We start from the raw sequence: 19,065 nt of genomic DNA, 5'->3' as shown, positions 1-19,065 counted from the left end.
TTTGAATGAAATTGAATGAAAGCAGAGCATGAAACGACCCTTTTGCAGTGGGGTCTTCGTGTTTAATTAATTTTTCTGTCTAATGCCAGGTGATTTTTCCTGTCAATGCCTGAAGATCTCAACTGTGTTGTTTAGTGGCTGTGCAATGAATAAAATTTAACCCATTGATGCCTCAAATGCCCTAAGATACCCCCTTTTGACGAGTAAAGACGTCTGGCGTTAGACAGAATAAAATCTGTTAAGTCTCACTTCCAGATGTCAATGGGTTAAATGGAGAAAAGCTGGGAATGTGACTTGTGAAGCCAAAATTCAGTTTTGGTACCGGCAGAGAGGTGCTCCAAACAAACATTGATATTAAGTACTTTCATTACATCCAGAGAAGAGCAGGATCTCGTCAAATATGGAGCATTCTCTCTCCTTCAATGATCACATGAAAATGTCTTAGTTAATTAATGAACAATATCATAATGACAGTAATGACATCCTTGACCTTTTTGTTCAGTTGTTTCAATGACAAAGAAGAATGCTAATGTCGCATTGCTGTCATCCTCCACACGATAGTTCAGGTAGGTTAAAAATTAATGAATTCATACAATTATATGTGTAGGTTTACTTTAGGGTCAAGTTTTTTTTGACTGACCAGTGCAGGTTTTTGCAGTACAGTATGAAGCTTGAGTTCCCTACTCAGGAAATCAATTCCTTTTTCGTTGAGTTTAGTTGAGTTAAACTTTAAAAACAGGAAAGAAATAAGCATCATAGCAACTTGAAATTTCCACAGATGTTTTGGAAATGAAAATAAAATGAATGCCTGTTTTTTGGCTGTTTTGCAATTGATATTTGAAAAAATATTTGCAAAATACCAGTTTCCCTGGCGGCGCCGTTTGCTGAATGAAAAACAAAAGAACCTGTTGTCTTTAATTAGTTAAATTAGTGATCAGATGTGTCTTTAATTACAGGTAGTTAAATTAGTGATCAGAAGCGATGCTTACTGTACATGTACCTGCATTTTGTTCAATAGAAAGGTGATAGAGCTTTCATGCAGCAGTGGATTTGTCAGTAGGTTAAAGTCAACTGGTTTCCACCAGCCAGTTACTGTTTTTAATCATTCAGATTATTACTGGGTTGCCAGTGTGGCAACCCAGTCGCAATGTGCGTTTCATTTGTTAGTTTTATTTTATTTATTTTTTTCTGTGTTGGTAAAAGTCTTGCCTGTCACTCCCCTGCTAAGTGGTGTCTTAAGTTTGTGCATAGAGCCTTCTGTGTGTATGTTCTTAGGATCGAGAGGGTAGTGGGAAATGCGTAGATTTCTCTGGTGGACACAGTAGAATGATTAACTTACCGGCAATGGCGTCGAAAGTCATGTAACACGAATGGCGTTTTAGTGGATCTTTAAACAAAATATACCCTTATGGAGCTCAATAATGGAATGTCAATGGGATACTGAACAAGACCGGCGCTGAAAAAAAAACTGGAATCTTCAAAAGGAATGCCGCAAGTAATGGCACTTCGACAAACAATCTGTCGCCCGTCGAGCCGTACTCAACGTGAGCTGTAGTTCTAATATTGTAAGAATGTGGTGTGTTGTACAACAGAACTGAACATCAAATGGAAAATTCTCTAGTAAAGTAGAGGGTTAACAAAGACAGAGACTTGGATCTGTGACTGTGTGTGTCTGGCCTATTTGTTTTTACGAAATCTGCACAGTCTTCTGGAAACAATTAGAAATTTTCACTACTTATTCTAAATTGACTTGTTAGTCACGGGCAAAGATACAGAGGCTATTTGAAAGAAAGCGTTTGTTGCCCATTTTTGCTTGATACATTCAAGTAAAGGGTTTTTTTCAGTAAAGGAGTTTATGCTGAACACTGGTAGGGACAATATTGCTTGCAGTGCCGACTCGCATTTTTGACACGGAGTGTAATTTTGACCCGATTGACTTGCTTGTCTTCACGCACGTAATGAAATACACTGTAGGAAGGGTTGTTTGCCTCTTATAGCAAAGTATGTTGTCTGAATGTTCACAAAATATTTTCGCTGGAAAAGGTGGCCTTTATGAATCATCATTGTTGTGTAATATGCGCGCTTAACTAGATAGTTTTTATGGCAATCGTATTAAAAGCATTTTCATGTCAAAATATTTAAGGTAAGCGTCTTTCGGTTGTGTTAACTTAATTAAATATTAAAATACCATGTGGCGTAAAATTGATTTTCTACTCTCAAAATTACCTCCAGAACCTAATTTGGGTCGTAGAATAAGCTTCTAGAATGTTGTTTGTCTTCTGTGGTGATACTTTGCGATTCTGGAGCATTTTGTGAAACAATATTTATAACGGGTCACACTCGCAGACTTGATCGCCCGGAACTTCCCCTATTATTTATGCATAACATCCACTTGGCCTTTTGACATCCCATTGAAAAAAAACTCGTAAAATAGGTTCGTAGGGACTGGTCGATTTCTTCTGACAATTGGAACGAAACAAGAGGGGGGGAGGCTTTGATTGAACGATAAATGTATATAGAAAGATTTTTCACAATAACAAAAAGCATCGGCCGGATGTTACGGCATTTAGAATTCGACAGTAAAGGAAGCAAAGAGGTACAGTGCGGCCGCGACAAAAGTAAGTTACCAGTTTCGTCTCGTTTCTCGCGCGACGAGTGTCTCGTCTATAGAGATGAGAGTCTCGCCTCGAGAGGCGAGACACTCGTCTCTAGAGACGAGACATTCGTCTCGGAGACGACGACCTCCGTTTTTTTTTGTAAAGGTCAGCCCATGCAAATGCGCAGAATGCATCATCCTAGAGTTCCTGTACTGCACGGTAAAAGACAGATTTAACAAAGATAAAAGTGGTTCTTTTGGTGATGGTCTTGAGATTGGTTAGAGTAGTGTACAGTACATGTGTACATTGTCTATCAACATAGGCAAAACACAACTTTCATAGAGTTAAAGCTGAGGGTTGTCATGATGTTTTCATGAAGCTGGCTACCTAATTGAAAATTATAATCAAGTGAAGCCATGAATCCTCACAGTTATGAACACAATTTGATCGATTGTTGTGAGAGAAGCCTGAAAAATTCAGGAACTTCAACGGGGTTTAAACCTGTGAACCTTGTGGTGGATGCCGGTGCGATTGCTCTAACCAACTGAGCTATGAAGCTTACTGATGTTGAGAACTGGTCATATTGTGGGGTCTGATGTTGCCCCATGATTATTTCCGTTGTTTCGCCTGATCGGGTCCCCTGCGTACACAGTAACAAGGAACGGTGGCCATAAATTGAAGGGGGCTTGCTTTATTCTACTGAGGTTTAACGGAAGTGTAACCAAGTAAACAACTAGGAGCGACTGCAGCCAATTGGTCAGTGGTTGTAGTATTAGGCGCATGCATGGAATACCGCGTGCTTTGGGCTGTATCGCGTTATTTATCAGTGTGTCGGGAAGTAGGAGCATTGTGTGTGCGAGCGTTTGAGCGGTTTTTGTTCCCTCCCTCCCCACCCTCTGCTTTCCACTGTGTACACAGTGTGACGGACACACGACCCAAACCAGGACACAGAGAGCCAACACAACGTGGCCATTCTCGGGGGCGTGGGGGCTCATTGCTGGGTTGTAAGGTTTTGCCAGCCATCGGTTTGCAGTCTCCATCTTGGAGATGGCTGCCAATAGTGAGAAGCTCCAGGATGTTTCGGGCACCCAACCTCCAAAGAGCGACGATGTTTGTTTAATATCTCTATCTGTGTTTTTGTAGTCTTCACAACCACAAGACGTCACACTCATCAACCTCTGTCACATCAAACTTCCACCGGGTTATATGCCTAATCAGGTAATGGTAAAATTGAATATTGTCAAGTACACTGTCCATGCCTGTAGTGTGGAACTGACTCCTTCTGTTAAAGTATGTACAAGGTCAAATGTCTTCACCATATTAATTCAAAATGATGGTACTTTTGAAATCACAACCCTGGGCCGGGTTGTTCGAAAGCCAATTACCGGTAACTCAGGATTAGCGAAAACGTTTTGGTTTGCATGTTTTTCAACTTTTTGTTGAAAGTTTATTTTGGTTATTTCGTTTTTTCAAGATTGACTTCTTTTACGGTAAAGTTTTTGCAGAATATCAGCATTGAAAAGAATTTGGGAGTAGAGAAAAATACAACTCTTGGTTAATTTTCAATCTGGGATTAGCGTTAATTGGCTTTTGAACATAACCAGGGTCCAGGTGTATAGATTCAATTGTTTTTTACATTATATGAAATAACAAAAAATGAAAAAACAAAAAAAAAAACCAACCATGTAATGGCCCCCAAAAATTTGATTGGTTTTAAATAGAACAGAAAACAAATGCAAATGTTTTTTTGTTTTTCATTTTAGGGTGTAAGCAAAGGAGGCTATGAGCAAACGAATTGCAAATCCTTGAAACAATGGAATGTAGTAGTTCATTAATTCTGCGCCGTGCAAAGATTTTTGTCACAGGAAAAGGAGGAAGGACTCCGATGTCCTAATCCAGGCCTGCAAAACATCAATTTTGGTCCCTTTGACAAATTGCAAAATTTTTTTTTCTTTTACTGGAGGGAAGGCTAATGAATTTGTTCAAGGTGGTACAAAAAGTCTTAATATCCTTTGTATATGAAACATGCCTTGTCCAGTGAGGGCATTGATCCATGTATAATCAGTCTGTTAAGTTTGATTTTCCATTACTGTGATTTTCATAACTCTGCGGAATCTCACCTTCAGGTACTACATGTTAAGTGTCAAACTCCGTTTTGGCTTCTAAATTAACCCTTTGACGTCCAAAACCGGCCAGACTTAGTATTTAAACTCTGTCTAATGCCAGACGATTTTAATGGTCAATGGGGAACCCATTAATCAAATTGCTGAACATAGCTGGGAAAGATTGGACGCACACTTCGAAAGTGAATTGGAGTTTTGTTTATTACACACGCTCGGAGATATCATTATGATGTATCTTTTTTAGAGGTTTTCAGTAAAAAGGGATTCAAAAGTGGACGAAGAAAGATTCCATGGTTCAATGTAAAAAATGTACAATGTACTGTGGGAAACCGAAGATGCTGTTAAGAAGGTTTTGTCATGCATCATTGTTGATTCAGGATCTGTGGTTTCAGGCCAAACTCTTGGCCTTGGCATGGAAAGTTTGGACTGAAGGAGAAGTCAAAATGCAGTTTTGCTTTTAGCGCCGTGAAGATGAGATTCCACAGACATTATGGACAAAATCGCAGTTAATCTTAATAGCAAGATGTAACTTTAATATAACGTTAACCATTACTTTTGTCACAGTTTTTTCAAAAGTCTTGTCTAATAATTTGTGTTGCACTTAATAATATTAACTATGAAATATTCTTAACTTCCAGCCACCTTCAAGGATTACAGTACATGCCAATCAGGTAAGGTTCAAACCTTTGATTGTGTGGTTAAGTTTTTTGTTCCTAGTCCATGGCTTTCTAGTTAGCACTGGCAGGTTTTTAAAGAAACAAACCGAAACGGTCACTCATTACAGGTCATTGTTTTGACCAATACAACAAAACAACCAAAACCTTCAAGTTGGCAACCCAGGTGGAAATCTTATTACAGTGCAACGCGCCTTACCGTGGCCACCCAACAAACTTTTACATTTGGACAACCTACGACATAACTACGTCAACTTAACGACCCATTCACCCGGTGTTCAAACTTACAAACGTCTAGCGAACGTTTGCCAAGGAGGGGTTGACTGTCAATCAAATTCAAACACCCTGATTGGCGCTCTATAAGTTTTAAAAAACTTTTTTATGGTGGACCACTTTGGTTTTACCAGGCGAGTCGCATCTGTACAGATCTTAGTAAGATTCCTTAATCAAGATTCTTACTAAGATCTTATCTTACTTCTTATTTGAGATTCTTACAAGATTTATTACAAGATTCTTTATTTTCAAGAATCTTACAAGATCTATCACCAAGAACTTTACAAGATTATTACAAGATTCTTACGAGATTTACAAAGGATCTTACCAAGAACTTACAAGATCGTTTCAAAGCTCTTACAAACGATCTTACCAAGGTCTCTACCAGATCTTACAAGATCTTCACAAGATCTTACTAAGATTACCTTGTAAGATCTTACCCAGGTCTTACCATAATGGTTTCTTGTAACTGATCTGTACAAGATCGTACCAACTATTTTTGGTAAGATCTTACAGGATCTTACGACGATTCTTGCTAAGATCTTACAAGACCTTACCAAGATTCTCACAAGATCTTAATATGAGATCTTATCAAGATGTTTCTCATATTGACCTAAAAAACACTACCAAAATAGAAAGTGTAGGAAAAAACTTTAGAATAAACATTTTATTAAAACAGAAATCCTATTTTTATTACAAGCAAGCAATGAACTATTTATACAACTTTGAAACATTGAAAACAAGGACACTACTACATTGTTCCTGAGTAAAATTAAAGCGTGATGCACCTCTTGGCAACCTAATAATGGTATCCACAAATTTTGATTAATGGAAAACAATTACCACTTACTTTTACTAAAAAATATGAAGGTCAAGATAACATATTATTTGAACGAGGACTACTTCCAATGCATAATTCAAAAAAGCTGCAACATATGCTTGTTTACCCTTGGTAGAACCAGACACTACGTGTAATCTCGTTTGTAAATCGATGTAACAACAACTACACGTATGTAAATATGGTGTTATGATACAAAATATGTAACTTCGATATAGAGGCCGTATTTAGCAAAAGATATGTTATACATCTGCCTCATCTACATATTTTGAAAGAAAGTGCTACATGTATGTTTTAGCTAGTCAAATGGAACCTTTTTAAAGAGGCCTATGTAAAGGCTATGTTATGGCCGGTTTTTGTGTCCAAAAATGAAAAATAGTTTCAACATAGTTTCCACATAGATTCGAAACCGAAAATACACAACACAAGTAAGGTGTTTTATTACATAGTTACATACAACACTTACATAGTGAGTGTAGCATAGGGTGTACTAGGCTACAAATAGACCTCTACATAGCTGTAAAAAACTGAATATAGGCAAAAAATATAACTGTTTCATAGCATTTGCATTATATTGTAAATAGAATCTACACTACTAACTGAGGGTCCATAGCAACAAATGCATTGTACCATAGCACTTACATAGAAATACTATTAGTATGTAAATCGGCTTTGACTAGCCTCTAAACAGGTATGGAATAGTATTGCAATAGGGAATTTACGCACATCTCATGCATAATGCTTGCATTTGAACAAGGTCAGAATGATAGAATCAAGAATAATAGCTTGAACTCACTGAGAAATAGAAGTACTAGAGACAAACATGGAACACAAGAAACAGGGTTATTCATATCTTGATCCTGTAAAATAATATATTCCAGCAAATCAGAAATGTGCTGGAAACTTCAAAAAATAATTGTAGTCACGCTATTAACAGTTATTACCATAGCTCACAGACAAAAAAAATGGACTACAAGATTGCAAAGCTAGTAACATTTTTTTATTGCATGAACCTAAACATTTAACTCATGCCAAAATCTTTGGATTGGGTTTCCTGGTTTTAAAATTTAAAAACAAAAAACGCTTTTAAACACAGAACTATAACAAGTCTGCAAGGAGAGATCACCAAATACATTCAACCATAACTGGTTGAGGAGGCAGAATTGGCTGCTAAGCAATTTTGTCTGCTGTAAAGGACCTTTCCCTGCTGCCCAATCAAATAATTTTTTTCAGATGTGTCTTTCATGGCAACTAAAAAAATACAGTACAATAGTATGCGCAAACACTGATCATTTACAATTAAATGGTGTGCATGAGTAGGACTCATAAATTTGGGTCTCTACTTACAAACGTCCACAAGAGCTGTCTCCGGCATTTTCTGCATTGATTACAATAGTTAAAATGACAGAAATTAGCATTTTTACGAGAAGGAATCAGTTGTGCAATCGTTACACATGTAACTTGCAGTATGAGAACTTTTTTTCCAAATCATTTGCCATCAACATTTGATCTAACTTCAATATTCTAGGTAAAGCTTTACCAATTTTTACAGGGCTATAGCATTTAAGCCAAATTGAGTCTCCTTCTTTCACAAATTGACTCGAAGGTGTGAAAAATGTGAATTCTTCGTGCATGTAAAATCGTTCCTCATTTTGAAGACAAGAAGCCATCAAATCAAATGTTATTCGCTTAAAGTTAATGCTCTTACCTCTTTACTTGAGTTGTTGTAAGCATTTCCTTGCCTGGAATCAGCATTTAAAGAGTTGTTGAAAACTAACAAAAAACAATCGTCACCACAAAAGCGTGTCAGATCGTATGTACAAACGTTTTGAATAAAAACGCCCCAAACCTGGAAGAGCGGGAACTGGTTACCGCTGACTGCGGCCCAAAACGACCAGGACTCACTAGTTTCCAGTCCGCCGGCTCTCTAGTGTTATCCCAGGAGGCGGCGGAAGGACCATTGGAATAAACCTGGAATGGTGGGGGACTGAATAAATGACAAAAAAAATACAAATCTTTGTACGGATTCATTTAAATTGAGAAAGATTCGAAAGATAATGGGTTCATTGGAAAGGATTAAGTTGCCTGACTTGGAGTGTGTAATTTTCACGAGTAATACATCATATTCCTTTTGGAATAAGGCCGATTATTAGACTGCAGACAGCATCAAACAAGGTAATCCGTTGATTGGTTATTTCTCACAATCTATTGAATATTATCGGAAATAAAAGCTTTCTTTTTCATTCCTCCGTGTACAGAGTGCATTTTGTGGGGGTATCCAGCAATAACCCTTTCATTACATAGAAGATGTCCAAGTTTCAGAACATTCTTGATTCTCCATTTAGTGTCCAGCCCAACTCAGAGTCACTCCTGGTTTCCTAAGGGATGACCAAAGATCATGTCATCTTCCATAGCACAATGTATCCAAGACACGAACAATTCATGGTAGCCTATCTCGTGGAGTTCAATTCAAATGGGATGAACGTATATGGAAAAGTAGTTTGTTACATTGTACGTGAAAATGTGGCATATGCATTACCTGAAGAACACAAGAAAAACTGGCAGAAATTGTCTGCCCAAGATCTACCTTTACCTCAAGATCCAGTTTTAAAGGATATTGTGGAGAGGAAATTTAATTTAAGGTTAACTTTACCTTGAAGTTGAAGAAGATGGTGAACTATTAATCGTCAGTTGTTATCAAATTGTAAATCAAATTGTAAAATAGATGTCTTTCTTGTCAAACTCAGTGGACAGTCTTACTGATGTCTGCTTTTCATGCCCACCGTGGCTAGACGGGTTCAATACGAAGAGAAAGAGATCGGGAGTTCGAGATGAGTACGACTTCACAAAACTGATTGTTAAACTGCCTTGGTGGTTGTAAAGTTAATAACTACCAGAGTAAGCAAGGTTCAGCATATTTCCTCTTTAGCAGCCACCAATCGGAAGGAACTGGTAATAAGCTAAAACGATACGGGTTGGTACCTTTCGCTGACCCCCCAGAGTCAGAATGGACTACCAAATTGGACTACCCTAAAGAATGACTAATTCGGAAACGAAGAAACTACGGGTGGGTAGATCTATGTGTAAGCAGCATCTCAAATAGTGCTTACTTAAGCCTCAACCACCATTTTAAAACAGCATTGTTCAACAGTATTTAAGTCTAAGTCACCCATTGTTAAGAAGGTTAGCTTACATGCAGTAATCCGCGCATCACAGGCAATAATCGAAAAGGAGAGATGCATGCTTACACATGGAATCAACAGTACTCATTCGAAAATAGTAATTTTTAGGGTAGTCCAATTTGGGGAGTCCATGGAGTGGGGCGTCGGCGAAATGTACCGAACCCTAAGAATACACTAAATATCAACTTTGAAAATTGAAGTTCAAATGCACTAGGTCTGTATGAAAAAGCTATTTTAACCAAGAGGCTTTTTTTCCTCGCATCACTCCAGTTTTCTCCTCTCATAACACCACAAAAGCAAAACAATATTGCAATTGATTTGTTCTGCTTTCAGTTGATTTGTAGTCTCCCAAATTAGTAGAGCCGTCTCATTGCTCAAATAAATGCCTTACGGACTTCAAATAAAGTGAGTGTTATTATTAGTATGCCTATGTATTTACCTATAAGATTGAAATCCATTGAATGCTAACTTTTTTGACAAGATCTTGTAATATTGTCTTAACATTGTTTTGTCTAGATGTTAGAGTGTTGATACCTAATAATTTTTCTGGAGATCTTGTAATTTTTTGTATCAATAGAATGCTGCAAACTGACTTTTGATGACAAGAATCTTGTAAGATGTCGTTAAGATTCTTACAGAAGATTTTATCAAGATCTTTTATGATCTTAAAAGGCTATGCACCTCGGACTAAATTTGACAAGATCTGGTAAGCTTTATTTTTAAGATATTACAAGATTTTTATTAAGATCTTTTAAGGTCTTGGCAAGTTGGATACTGATGTGTTTCTGATAAGATCTATAAGATTCTCTTAAGATATTACAAGGTATTGTGTAAGATCGTAGAATGTTGAATATTGCTTTTCTTGGATAAGATCTTGTAAGATGCTGTCCAAGATCTTACAGGATTTTGTACTAAGATTTCTTAAGATCTGAAGAGTTAAACAAGAGATCCTATTAAGATCTAATATCTTAATAAGAATCTGACAAGATATTAATAAGATTTACACCTGGGAAACCTTTAGCATAACATTGTCTTTAGGGAACTAATGAAGCTTGCTAAAGTTTAAGCTTCTGTAAGTTGGTATATGGTTTGTAACCAAGGGGGACTTGTAGAGAAGTGACCTGTAGAAATGGTACATCGTACTTAAGGTCATTCGTGTGCGAAAAATTTTCTAAGTTACATTGCTTTGTTTCTACCAAAATTTTACCAGTGAAAGATGATGAGTTAGTGATGTCAGAGATGGTAAAAAAACATGGAGGGGTCACCAACTGCGTTTGGAGCATAGAGAAACTTGCCCGGAAGAAAACCCTACATCTGCGGTTAAGGCCACAGCGTGTCTGTACAGCCCAAAAAATAGTGCAATTACAGTCTTTGAAGTGAAAGGTTCTTCTACCAAAACTTTGTTTAAAGTGGACCCATCAAGTGAATTTAGGGGATTTTTTTAACTGTTGGGTTTTGTTAAAGAGACAATTTCGCATTTAGCGACCAATAGTTTCAATGCACGTTGCAGCTGCAAGATGGCAGGATTCCATGTCCCGAGGCGGGAGAACTTGAACATTTTTTAATTCCCACACATTGGCATTGTTCATTTTAGTACTTATACATTGTTCATTTTAGTACTGAGTGCACGCGCCTCGAGGCATGACGTGGCATGTGAATTTGCTGTCTGCGCGGTAAGGAATGCCCAGTAGCAATGGGCCGCTAACGTCCTTAAACCTGTTGTGGTTGCACAAGCTTTTGAGTCTGTGGACAACATGTTAAAAATAATTATTTGTTTGTTTTTTGTAGACACCTTATGCACAACGATGTCAAGATATAATCCAGCAAAACAATAGACTGCCTAATGGCTTAGGGTACCAGGGACAGGTAAGATACTTTTGAAAAACCTGAAAGGGAATGCAGGGGGAAGGGGGTCTAGGAAACTTTCAGTGCAAACTACCAAGGTGTTGTTAAAATTTTCACAATTTGAAGAAATTGTCATCATAATTATTGTGACGCACTAGATCAGGTTTTGTTTACTGCTGTGGCAATGAGATGAGAGCCAATTCAAAATGTGAATCATTTGTAAATGTAATTTACTGTAATTCATGGAGGGAACAATTTTTTCGTGGTTAACACCGTACAGCACCTAGGCACCCTAGGATGCCCCCATGCGGTTGATGAGTAAGAAAATCTTCTCGGGGTAGACAGTAAAATCGCGTCACAATTCACCAGCTCTTGGGATGTCAATGGGTACTGTATAGTCTATACCTTTTCCTCCAAGGAGTGACGACTAATTATGTTTTTATTTGCCCTGTCTCTCCCAACACCAGACACAATTTTATTTGTCAATGGAAGGACGTTGTCATATCTCTGTCTGCTACAACCATAGTCCACTTGTCACGATTTTACGTGCAAGAGTGACGTACTAATTGACGATTTATAGCCAATGCCAGACAGATTTCACCTCATCAGTCGGGGCTGCACATACATGGTCAACTCTTTGATTAAAGGTATAAGTAAGTCTAAATTTGATTTTTTTGCACAAACTTATCACCCCTCCTGCTTCTGTACTTATTCCAGCATACAACCAGGCCTTTCTGGAATTACGCGATGGTGCGATTTCGCACAAAATCGACCTCAAAGAATCGCATCCGATCGCCACAATTCACGAAAAATCGAATAATTCACAAAAGGACGCACATAAATTCTCAAAACGAACACAATGATATCAAACACAAGTTTCTTAGACAAATTCCTGCATACAATTCACGCCAATTTTTAAAGTATGAATTATCTTGGAACAAAAAAGGCTTTCTAGGTTAATAAAACCTTTGTCCATCTTCGATTTCGTAAAACATATCAGAAGTTCAAAGGCTTTATTGTTTTTCATGTCGCGGGATACCTGGTACGAGTCTCATTATGTTGGTAGCAACAACGAACCATCCGCTTATATACACACCACACTGAAATGACACAGTTGCCTTTAGTAGAAGAAGAGGAATTTGTGGAAAAAATAAGTTTGTAAGGTTTTTTCTGGGGGGGCGGAAAAAATGCTAGTTTTCTTTCGGTTGGTGAAAAAACTGATTGTTACTAAAAATACTTTACTCATGGATTAAGTTTGTTATTGCCACGGGAAAAACAGCTTGCTTTTTCTTCGACGAAAAGGCAAGAGAAAGGGATAGTTCCCACCTGCCGCCCAATCTGACAGCTCACGAGTCTCTTCCTCTTTTGTAGGCAAACGCAAGAAGGAAAAGTAACGATCACACCGGTCAAGCTACCAAACGTGGACGGCGGACTGATGTTTTTTCTCTGCCGTGCAATAGAGGGCCTTTTGATCTCCCAACGGAGTGAGGGGGAAAAGGAAAAATAAGCTGCGGACCTCGTTAATATGGCGACACGGGGTACAAAATACGCAAAATGAAACCATATTATACGAATGACTCTATTATCACCCACGGTCAATATATATATAATATATTTTTTCTTTTTTGTTTTTTTAATTTGCAATAACACAACAATATAACAAGTGGTACACTAAAGAATAAAATCAACTAACAAAACGAAACAGAATAACTATTACGAGTCGCAACGTTACTTAAAAGTAACATATATCATATAAAACCAATTAAACAAACCAATTAAGATGGGGGGCGGGGGGGTGGGGTTTAGTAGTCAAACAGAAGAAGCAAGGTTTTCAAGTTTTCCATTGACAGTTCAATTTTCACGATAATGTTAGTTTCTACCAAAGTTGGGCGTCTTAGAAAGTGATTTAACAAAGTTGTACTTACAATAATAATTTGGGTGGTTGTAAAGAAGGAGAATATTGAGTCTGTCGTTCTTGGGCGTTCGTCAGTTTGCATCTGTTTTCCTCCTTTAATATGGAATAAGAAATGTTCATTCGGGAGGGAGAGTAAGTTGTAAGTTGCTCAGATTAATTTGAACCATTTCACAATCATCGTTGTAAAAATGAGGAACACCGTCAGCATAGAACAGTCCAAAAAATGTTCAATGAAGTATAGATTCTTGACGTGTAGCATAGAGTCATTCAGCGTGGAGAAGTGAATAGTACCAGTCGACAGGGATAAATTTTAAATACGCATGGCTTTTAGAACACCGTTGCAGTTCGCATTAGAAAGGAAAGTACAACAGTTATCCTATTGGCAGGAGCACTTAAATAAGGAATTGCCTTAGTTTATTATATTAAGTTATTTAATATATCTTTTGGAAAAGTTCAGACCCCTTTCCCAAGGAAACAAACCGGAATTCCTAATAGAGCGGAAAAGGAGGCAGTTGTATTTGGTCCCGAAGTCTTTCACCACCAGTAGGCACAAAACCCACGTGGTCAATATAAGCCGCGGGCTTGAGTTGAAAAAAAAGCCGTTGGGGGGAAACGGTTAGATTTGTAACCATTTAATTACCCGGGGTACCGGGGAACATTGCGGCGTCTTCTGTAAGCCGCGGGCCAATGAGAAAAGCGCGGCCTATTTTCTCTCGTATAAATTGGGAGGTCATGGCCCTGCGATTGTGATTGACCATCTTCGGCTTTTTTTCTACGGAAGTTCGTGGTTGACAAGCACCTTTCTAATTCATTTGGCATGTTTGCTGTGTCCTTTCAACTTTGTAACGTGGTGCTGTGCACCAGTAGTGCAAGAAGACCTCATTTTTTTAATACTCCCACAACTAATGTCGATCGTATACGAAGAGTACGTCATGTTCGCTGTACAGCCTGTCCGCGGGTGTTGTAAAAAATGTCTTTAGGGGCAGGAAAAAAGTGTTTTTCTTAACCTGACAACCTTCTAATAAAACAAGCTTGAACAATTTATAAGAAAAAAATCGCATAATTCCAAGTTATTTCTCGAATAATTGGCCTTTCTAATCGCACAATCTGACCTGAAACAATAGCATCATTTGCATTTTAGTAATCGTTCGTAAACCCTATCAGAAGGGCCTGATACACTGGCTGGATCCTTCTTACTAATATTTTATTGTATCGGCTCAATGAAGTGGATGTGTAGTCGCTTGAAAATAATTTAAAGGCTTTTGTTATTCAGTTAGGGCGTTGATAAGGGGGAGACCTATTGCGCCCGGAGTTAAGAAGAACCTGTTATCCGGTTATTAACTCTTCAACAAAATGCCGCAAAAATTTGAAGGAAGATGTACTATCAATACATAGTGTTTTGTTCTTGTGGAATCGGTAGTGTATACAGTTTAGTTAAGAACCCCAACTGGCAAAGGGCAACTCAGGGGATATTTGTTGAGCATGGTGTCGTTGAATCAAATCTATAGTACAATACACTGCCCATGTCTCAACTCATTTTGTACTCAGCCCTCTGGAGGTGTAGGCAGGTGTACCTGGGGGGCAAACGTTGATGTACCAAGCACCATGGAGACCCAACAAGACAACCTGGAAAAGCTTACCACAGGGCGAGCAATGTGTGTCCTTCTTGACCACCTTTACTAATAGAGATTTATGGGCTTTAAAGAACAAGCTTGCGACCTTTTAGCCACCAACACCCAAGCTAATCTTATTGATGAGTTAAAGAGTACGTGCAAAGTTGCAGGTTTTATGCCAGTTTTTTATAGTCAAATATTAATTTTTACATTTCTATTGTACTTAAAGCGTTGGCGTCAGCAGGGTTGAGAAACACACAAACAAATTGGGAAAATTCTTACCAATTTCTAAACAGAGATTTGTTTTCCCACTTGAAATTTTCTATTGTGGTGTCTTTTATCTGGTGGTGATGCTGCTGTTTTTCTTGACGCAAAGTTTCCAAGTATTGGTGCAAAACAGGGACAATCAGCTGTTTCATTAAGGCGATTTGAATTACTAACAGTTGATTGCACTTCGCTATGGTATCTCGCTTACAACTCACAGCGGAATGCATTTTCTGTCACCCGGTATTCTCCAGGTCTACACTGTATGAAATCTAATGGCACTTAAAATGCTTGGAAAAATGGTTCCTCGAACAATTGAATTTCATGTGCTTTGGTCTGGTGTACCATTTCTTTTTAAGACTGTGGAAAGTTTCCACACCAAACGGCTGGAAATTAAATAAGGCAGTTTCATCCAAATTTGAGTGATTTACAGATGATTCACAATTGGGACACCAGTGACAAGACCCACAGTCCATTAATGTATGCGGATTTTGTTCCGGGATGGGAGTATAACACGCTCATTTGTATGTGGTTTGATAACATACTGATGTTTCAAATCAACAAGAAGAAACATGGTCAAATAGGGACTACTTTGCTCCTGTGCTGACTGACTCAGAGCAACTTCTTAAAAAGACGAAGAGCTAGAATAAGAAAATTTTCATGCTTCTTGACAAGAGCAGCAATGTGTGATTTCGTGTAGTAACAATATACATGGAAAAAAGTCTCCATTCAATTGGTTAGCAGTTTTGCACTGCAGAGGGAACAGGTAACAAACCAGTTATTATGATGGGTCAGTGCCAATTGAAAGAAACTCAACAGATAACCAATCAAATGCCAGGCCCTTGTACATTGTACTTCATTCATAACCCATGATAGACCTGCATTATTATGATAAGTTATAATTTTTCATGTTCTAATTATAATTATTTAATAAGTTATCACAATGATTTTTCTGGTGTAATTTGGACTAACTAAGCAGTTGTGAATGTTTGCAAAGACTAAGTGTACAAATGGCACTCCCCCTCGTTATGTCGGTCTTTGCGAAAAAGTTGCTCCGTCAAAATCATTGTGCTTATACCTGAATAAAAGCAATGTGCTCTCTCTTTATACCAAAGTGTCATACATGCAACTAAATCCAGGAATTGCACCGGTTACCTGTCGTGAAACATTCTGTATTTCAAGAGTCATGACTGGCCCTAGCGGACTGCAGGTGTCTGTAAACATGACTTTGTGAAGGAATATGTCGGACAATTACTAAAACAAAGCAATGGATTGAACCGTGAGTGTTCTTGTTTTTTTTTTATTTGAAAGGTCAACCCATGCAAATGAGCAGAATGAATCCTCCTCGAGTTCCTGTCCCGCCGGTAAAGACGAAACAATAATTAAAAAAGGCAAAAGTGGCTCTTTTGGTGATGGTCTGTCCGATGAGTACAGTAGCCCGCTAAATGATATATGAACTGCGATATGAAATTAAGTGACGCTCTGATCCTCGCAGGTATGAATGCAATTAATCAAAGCAATCTACATGTAAATTATGATTCATTGTCGCAATCATATCATTTCCTACAAAGGATTACAAAACTGCTGTTATTGGGAATACACTATAATACGGTAGGTTTTTGAGTGCAGGACCACATTCATCCCTGAAGTGGCCCCATTGATGAGTTCAAATCAATCTTCTTGCATTGGACACAGAAACGAATCGTATAACTCGTATTCTTAAGCTGGGAGAAAGGGGCTGCAGTTCCAGTGTTTTAAGTCTGTTTTTACCCGGAGTAGTGGGATATTTTCACCATGGTAGTAGCCAGCTGCCTTCTACTGATGACAGGGCTGGGCCACCTATTGTAGCATCAATACTGTATGTAGGTACAATGTACTGTACATGAATAATAGGTAACAATGGCCTTGGGTGGGATTTTTGTTAAAGATACAACATTAACCTCACTCTTTTTATTATAAATTTTGCACACCGCAGTGCAATCAATTCTCACTAAATATATATATATATGTAATTGCTACAATACACAACGTACTGTGCAATGCCAAAGACTGCTAACGAGTTTCACTCCGATGAAATTTTCTTATTGTTCTCTCAATTGCGGGGAGAAAGAAGTGTGATTTTTTCGGGCCAAATTTCTTTGAACTTTCGCTGAGCCACCCCCACCAAATTCAGAATCAGCCAGGCCGACATTTTGCCAAATCTAAACAAACAAAATTTAGCCGGTTGGAGTTTGTTTTTTCACTCTGTTATGTTTTTATGAGAGTGGGGGGAACAGTCCGAAACGAGAAAAGCTCGACAGGAGAAATCTAACACCGAAATTTTGGTTCAAGTTTGTACGTACTGAAACAAAAATTTGTAAATCTAAGCAACAAAATTTCGGTTGAAGTTCGGTGTACGAAATACTTGAAAACCGCACATTCAAGAAACTTAATTCGAACTATCGTTAATCCTAAAGCTGCGGTTACAACGAGCAATTTTTCCAATTTTGTCGCGTCGCCATGCGCGCGCTGAAAATCGCAAGTGTAGCCACCCTTGAACTGGCAACGCGACAGCAAGCAGAAAAAAGTCGTTGAAAAACAAAATCGGAGACTTCAAGAGCGTGGGACCTTACACTTGTGCTTTTCATCACGCTCCACTGGTGAGCCGACAAAAATTCAAAAAATCGCATCACTGTCGCGAGCAAAAAATCGCTCGTGTACGCCGCGGATTAAAAACCTAAATTTCGTACACTGTTGGTTCAGCGTTTCGCATTTTTCATGGAATAGATTGGAATCAACAACTGTACTCTATCTCAACCTTGAGTGTAAACACGACAAACCAAACCTAACAATACTATTCGCCTGGTTTTCATCGAAACTCTAGTTATTTTGGCAAATAGGACACTTCTCTTAACAGATTGGTTTCCAGGACTCGAAAAGACCATGGGGAGGAATCGACATTTTTGTGACGTTTTCTTAGAAGCAATCCAGAGTGCCACACATTGACTGAATGACTAGAAAGATTGTAAAGCACAAGACTTTTAAAAACGCTTCCTTTACCATGAATAATCTGCCTGCTTAATCTTTTGGCGAAAGCGATGATTGTTCGCCTTTTTTTCCTGTAATTTGTAAGGGTATTTGCCCAGAAGGTGAATGAGAGTAAGGAAGTTTCCAGTTTTTAATAGAAGCATATCACGAATGTTATCTTCTTTACCAACAATAAGAATTTTTAAAACCAGACAGGACTTTTGCTGAAAGCTCTCGGTAAAAGCCACAACCACCCGCCCTTGTTTTTAATTTAGGTATCGAAAAGAATCGGCTCACGTAAGTGACCGGCTCTTGTTGCGACCACTCTCACAAGTACCTGGCTTGGTCACTTATGATGGGTTCGACTGGCCTTTTTGAACGTTAAACTAAATGCTTACTGCAAAAGGCAAATGCTCGCTGCGAACTTTCAATAAGCACTCGCGAAATTTTGCTATCGCAAGATTGAAAATTCGCTATGTCACGATGAAATTTCGCTATGATACAACAAAATTTCGGTCGAATATTCGAGTATCGTTTGCGAAGTATTTCGTTTTTTGATTGAAACAATAGGCATTTTGAATTTCGACGAAGTTTGCATGAAAATTCGTTTCGCACGAAATTTTAGCGAGTAGCGAAAAATACCGAAAAGTGCGAAATTCATTTGCATTCTTTTTGCACCGTAACTGCAGAGAATATGTGAACCCGTCCATATGAAAAGGATGCTTAGACCATTTT

At 38.3% G+C, this 19,065-nt stretch overlaps 1 protein-coding gene across 2 annotated transcripts in view; it reads left to right on the top strand.

Annotated features, from left to right (window-relative positions):
• The window catches only part of LOC138028822 (single-stranded DNA-binding protein 3-like), a 416,845-nt gene that overhangs the window by 19,551 nt on the left and 378,229 nt on the right, over nucleotides 1–19,065 (top strand). Inside the window, exon 9 of one of the 2 annotated variants that reach the window (XM_068876446.1) lies at nucleotides 16,636–16,693. The exons of the other annotated variant lie outside the window; for it this stretch is intronic. Coding sequence (XP_068732547.1) covers nucleotides 16,636–16,653 — 18 coding nt within the window. The 3' untranslated portion in view covers nucleotides 16,654–16,693. Of the gene's footprint in view, nucleotides 1–16,635; nucleotides 16,694–19,065 lie in introns of those variants that run through there. 2 annotated transcript variants of the gene reach the window in all.

The sequence above is a fragment of the Montipora capricornis genome, chromosome 13 (assembly GCF_036669925.1).
Source record: "Montipora capricornis isolate CH-2021 chromosome 13, ASM3666992v2, whole genome shotgun sequence".
Taxonomy (NCBI): domain Eukaryota; kingdom Metazoa; phylum Cnidaria; class Anthozoa; order Scleractinia; family Acroporidae; genus Montipora; species Montipora capricornis.
Note: the sequence above shows the minus strand (reverse complement) of the source record. Positions and strands in the feature narration are given on the sequence as shown.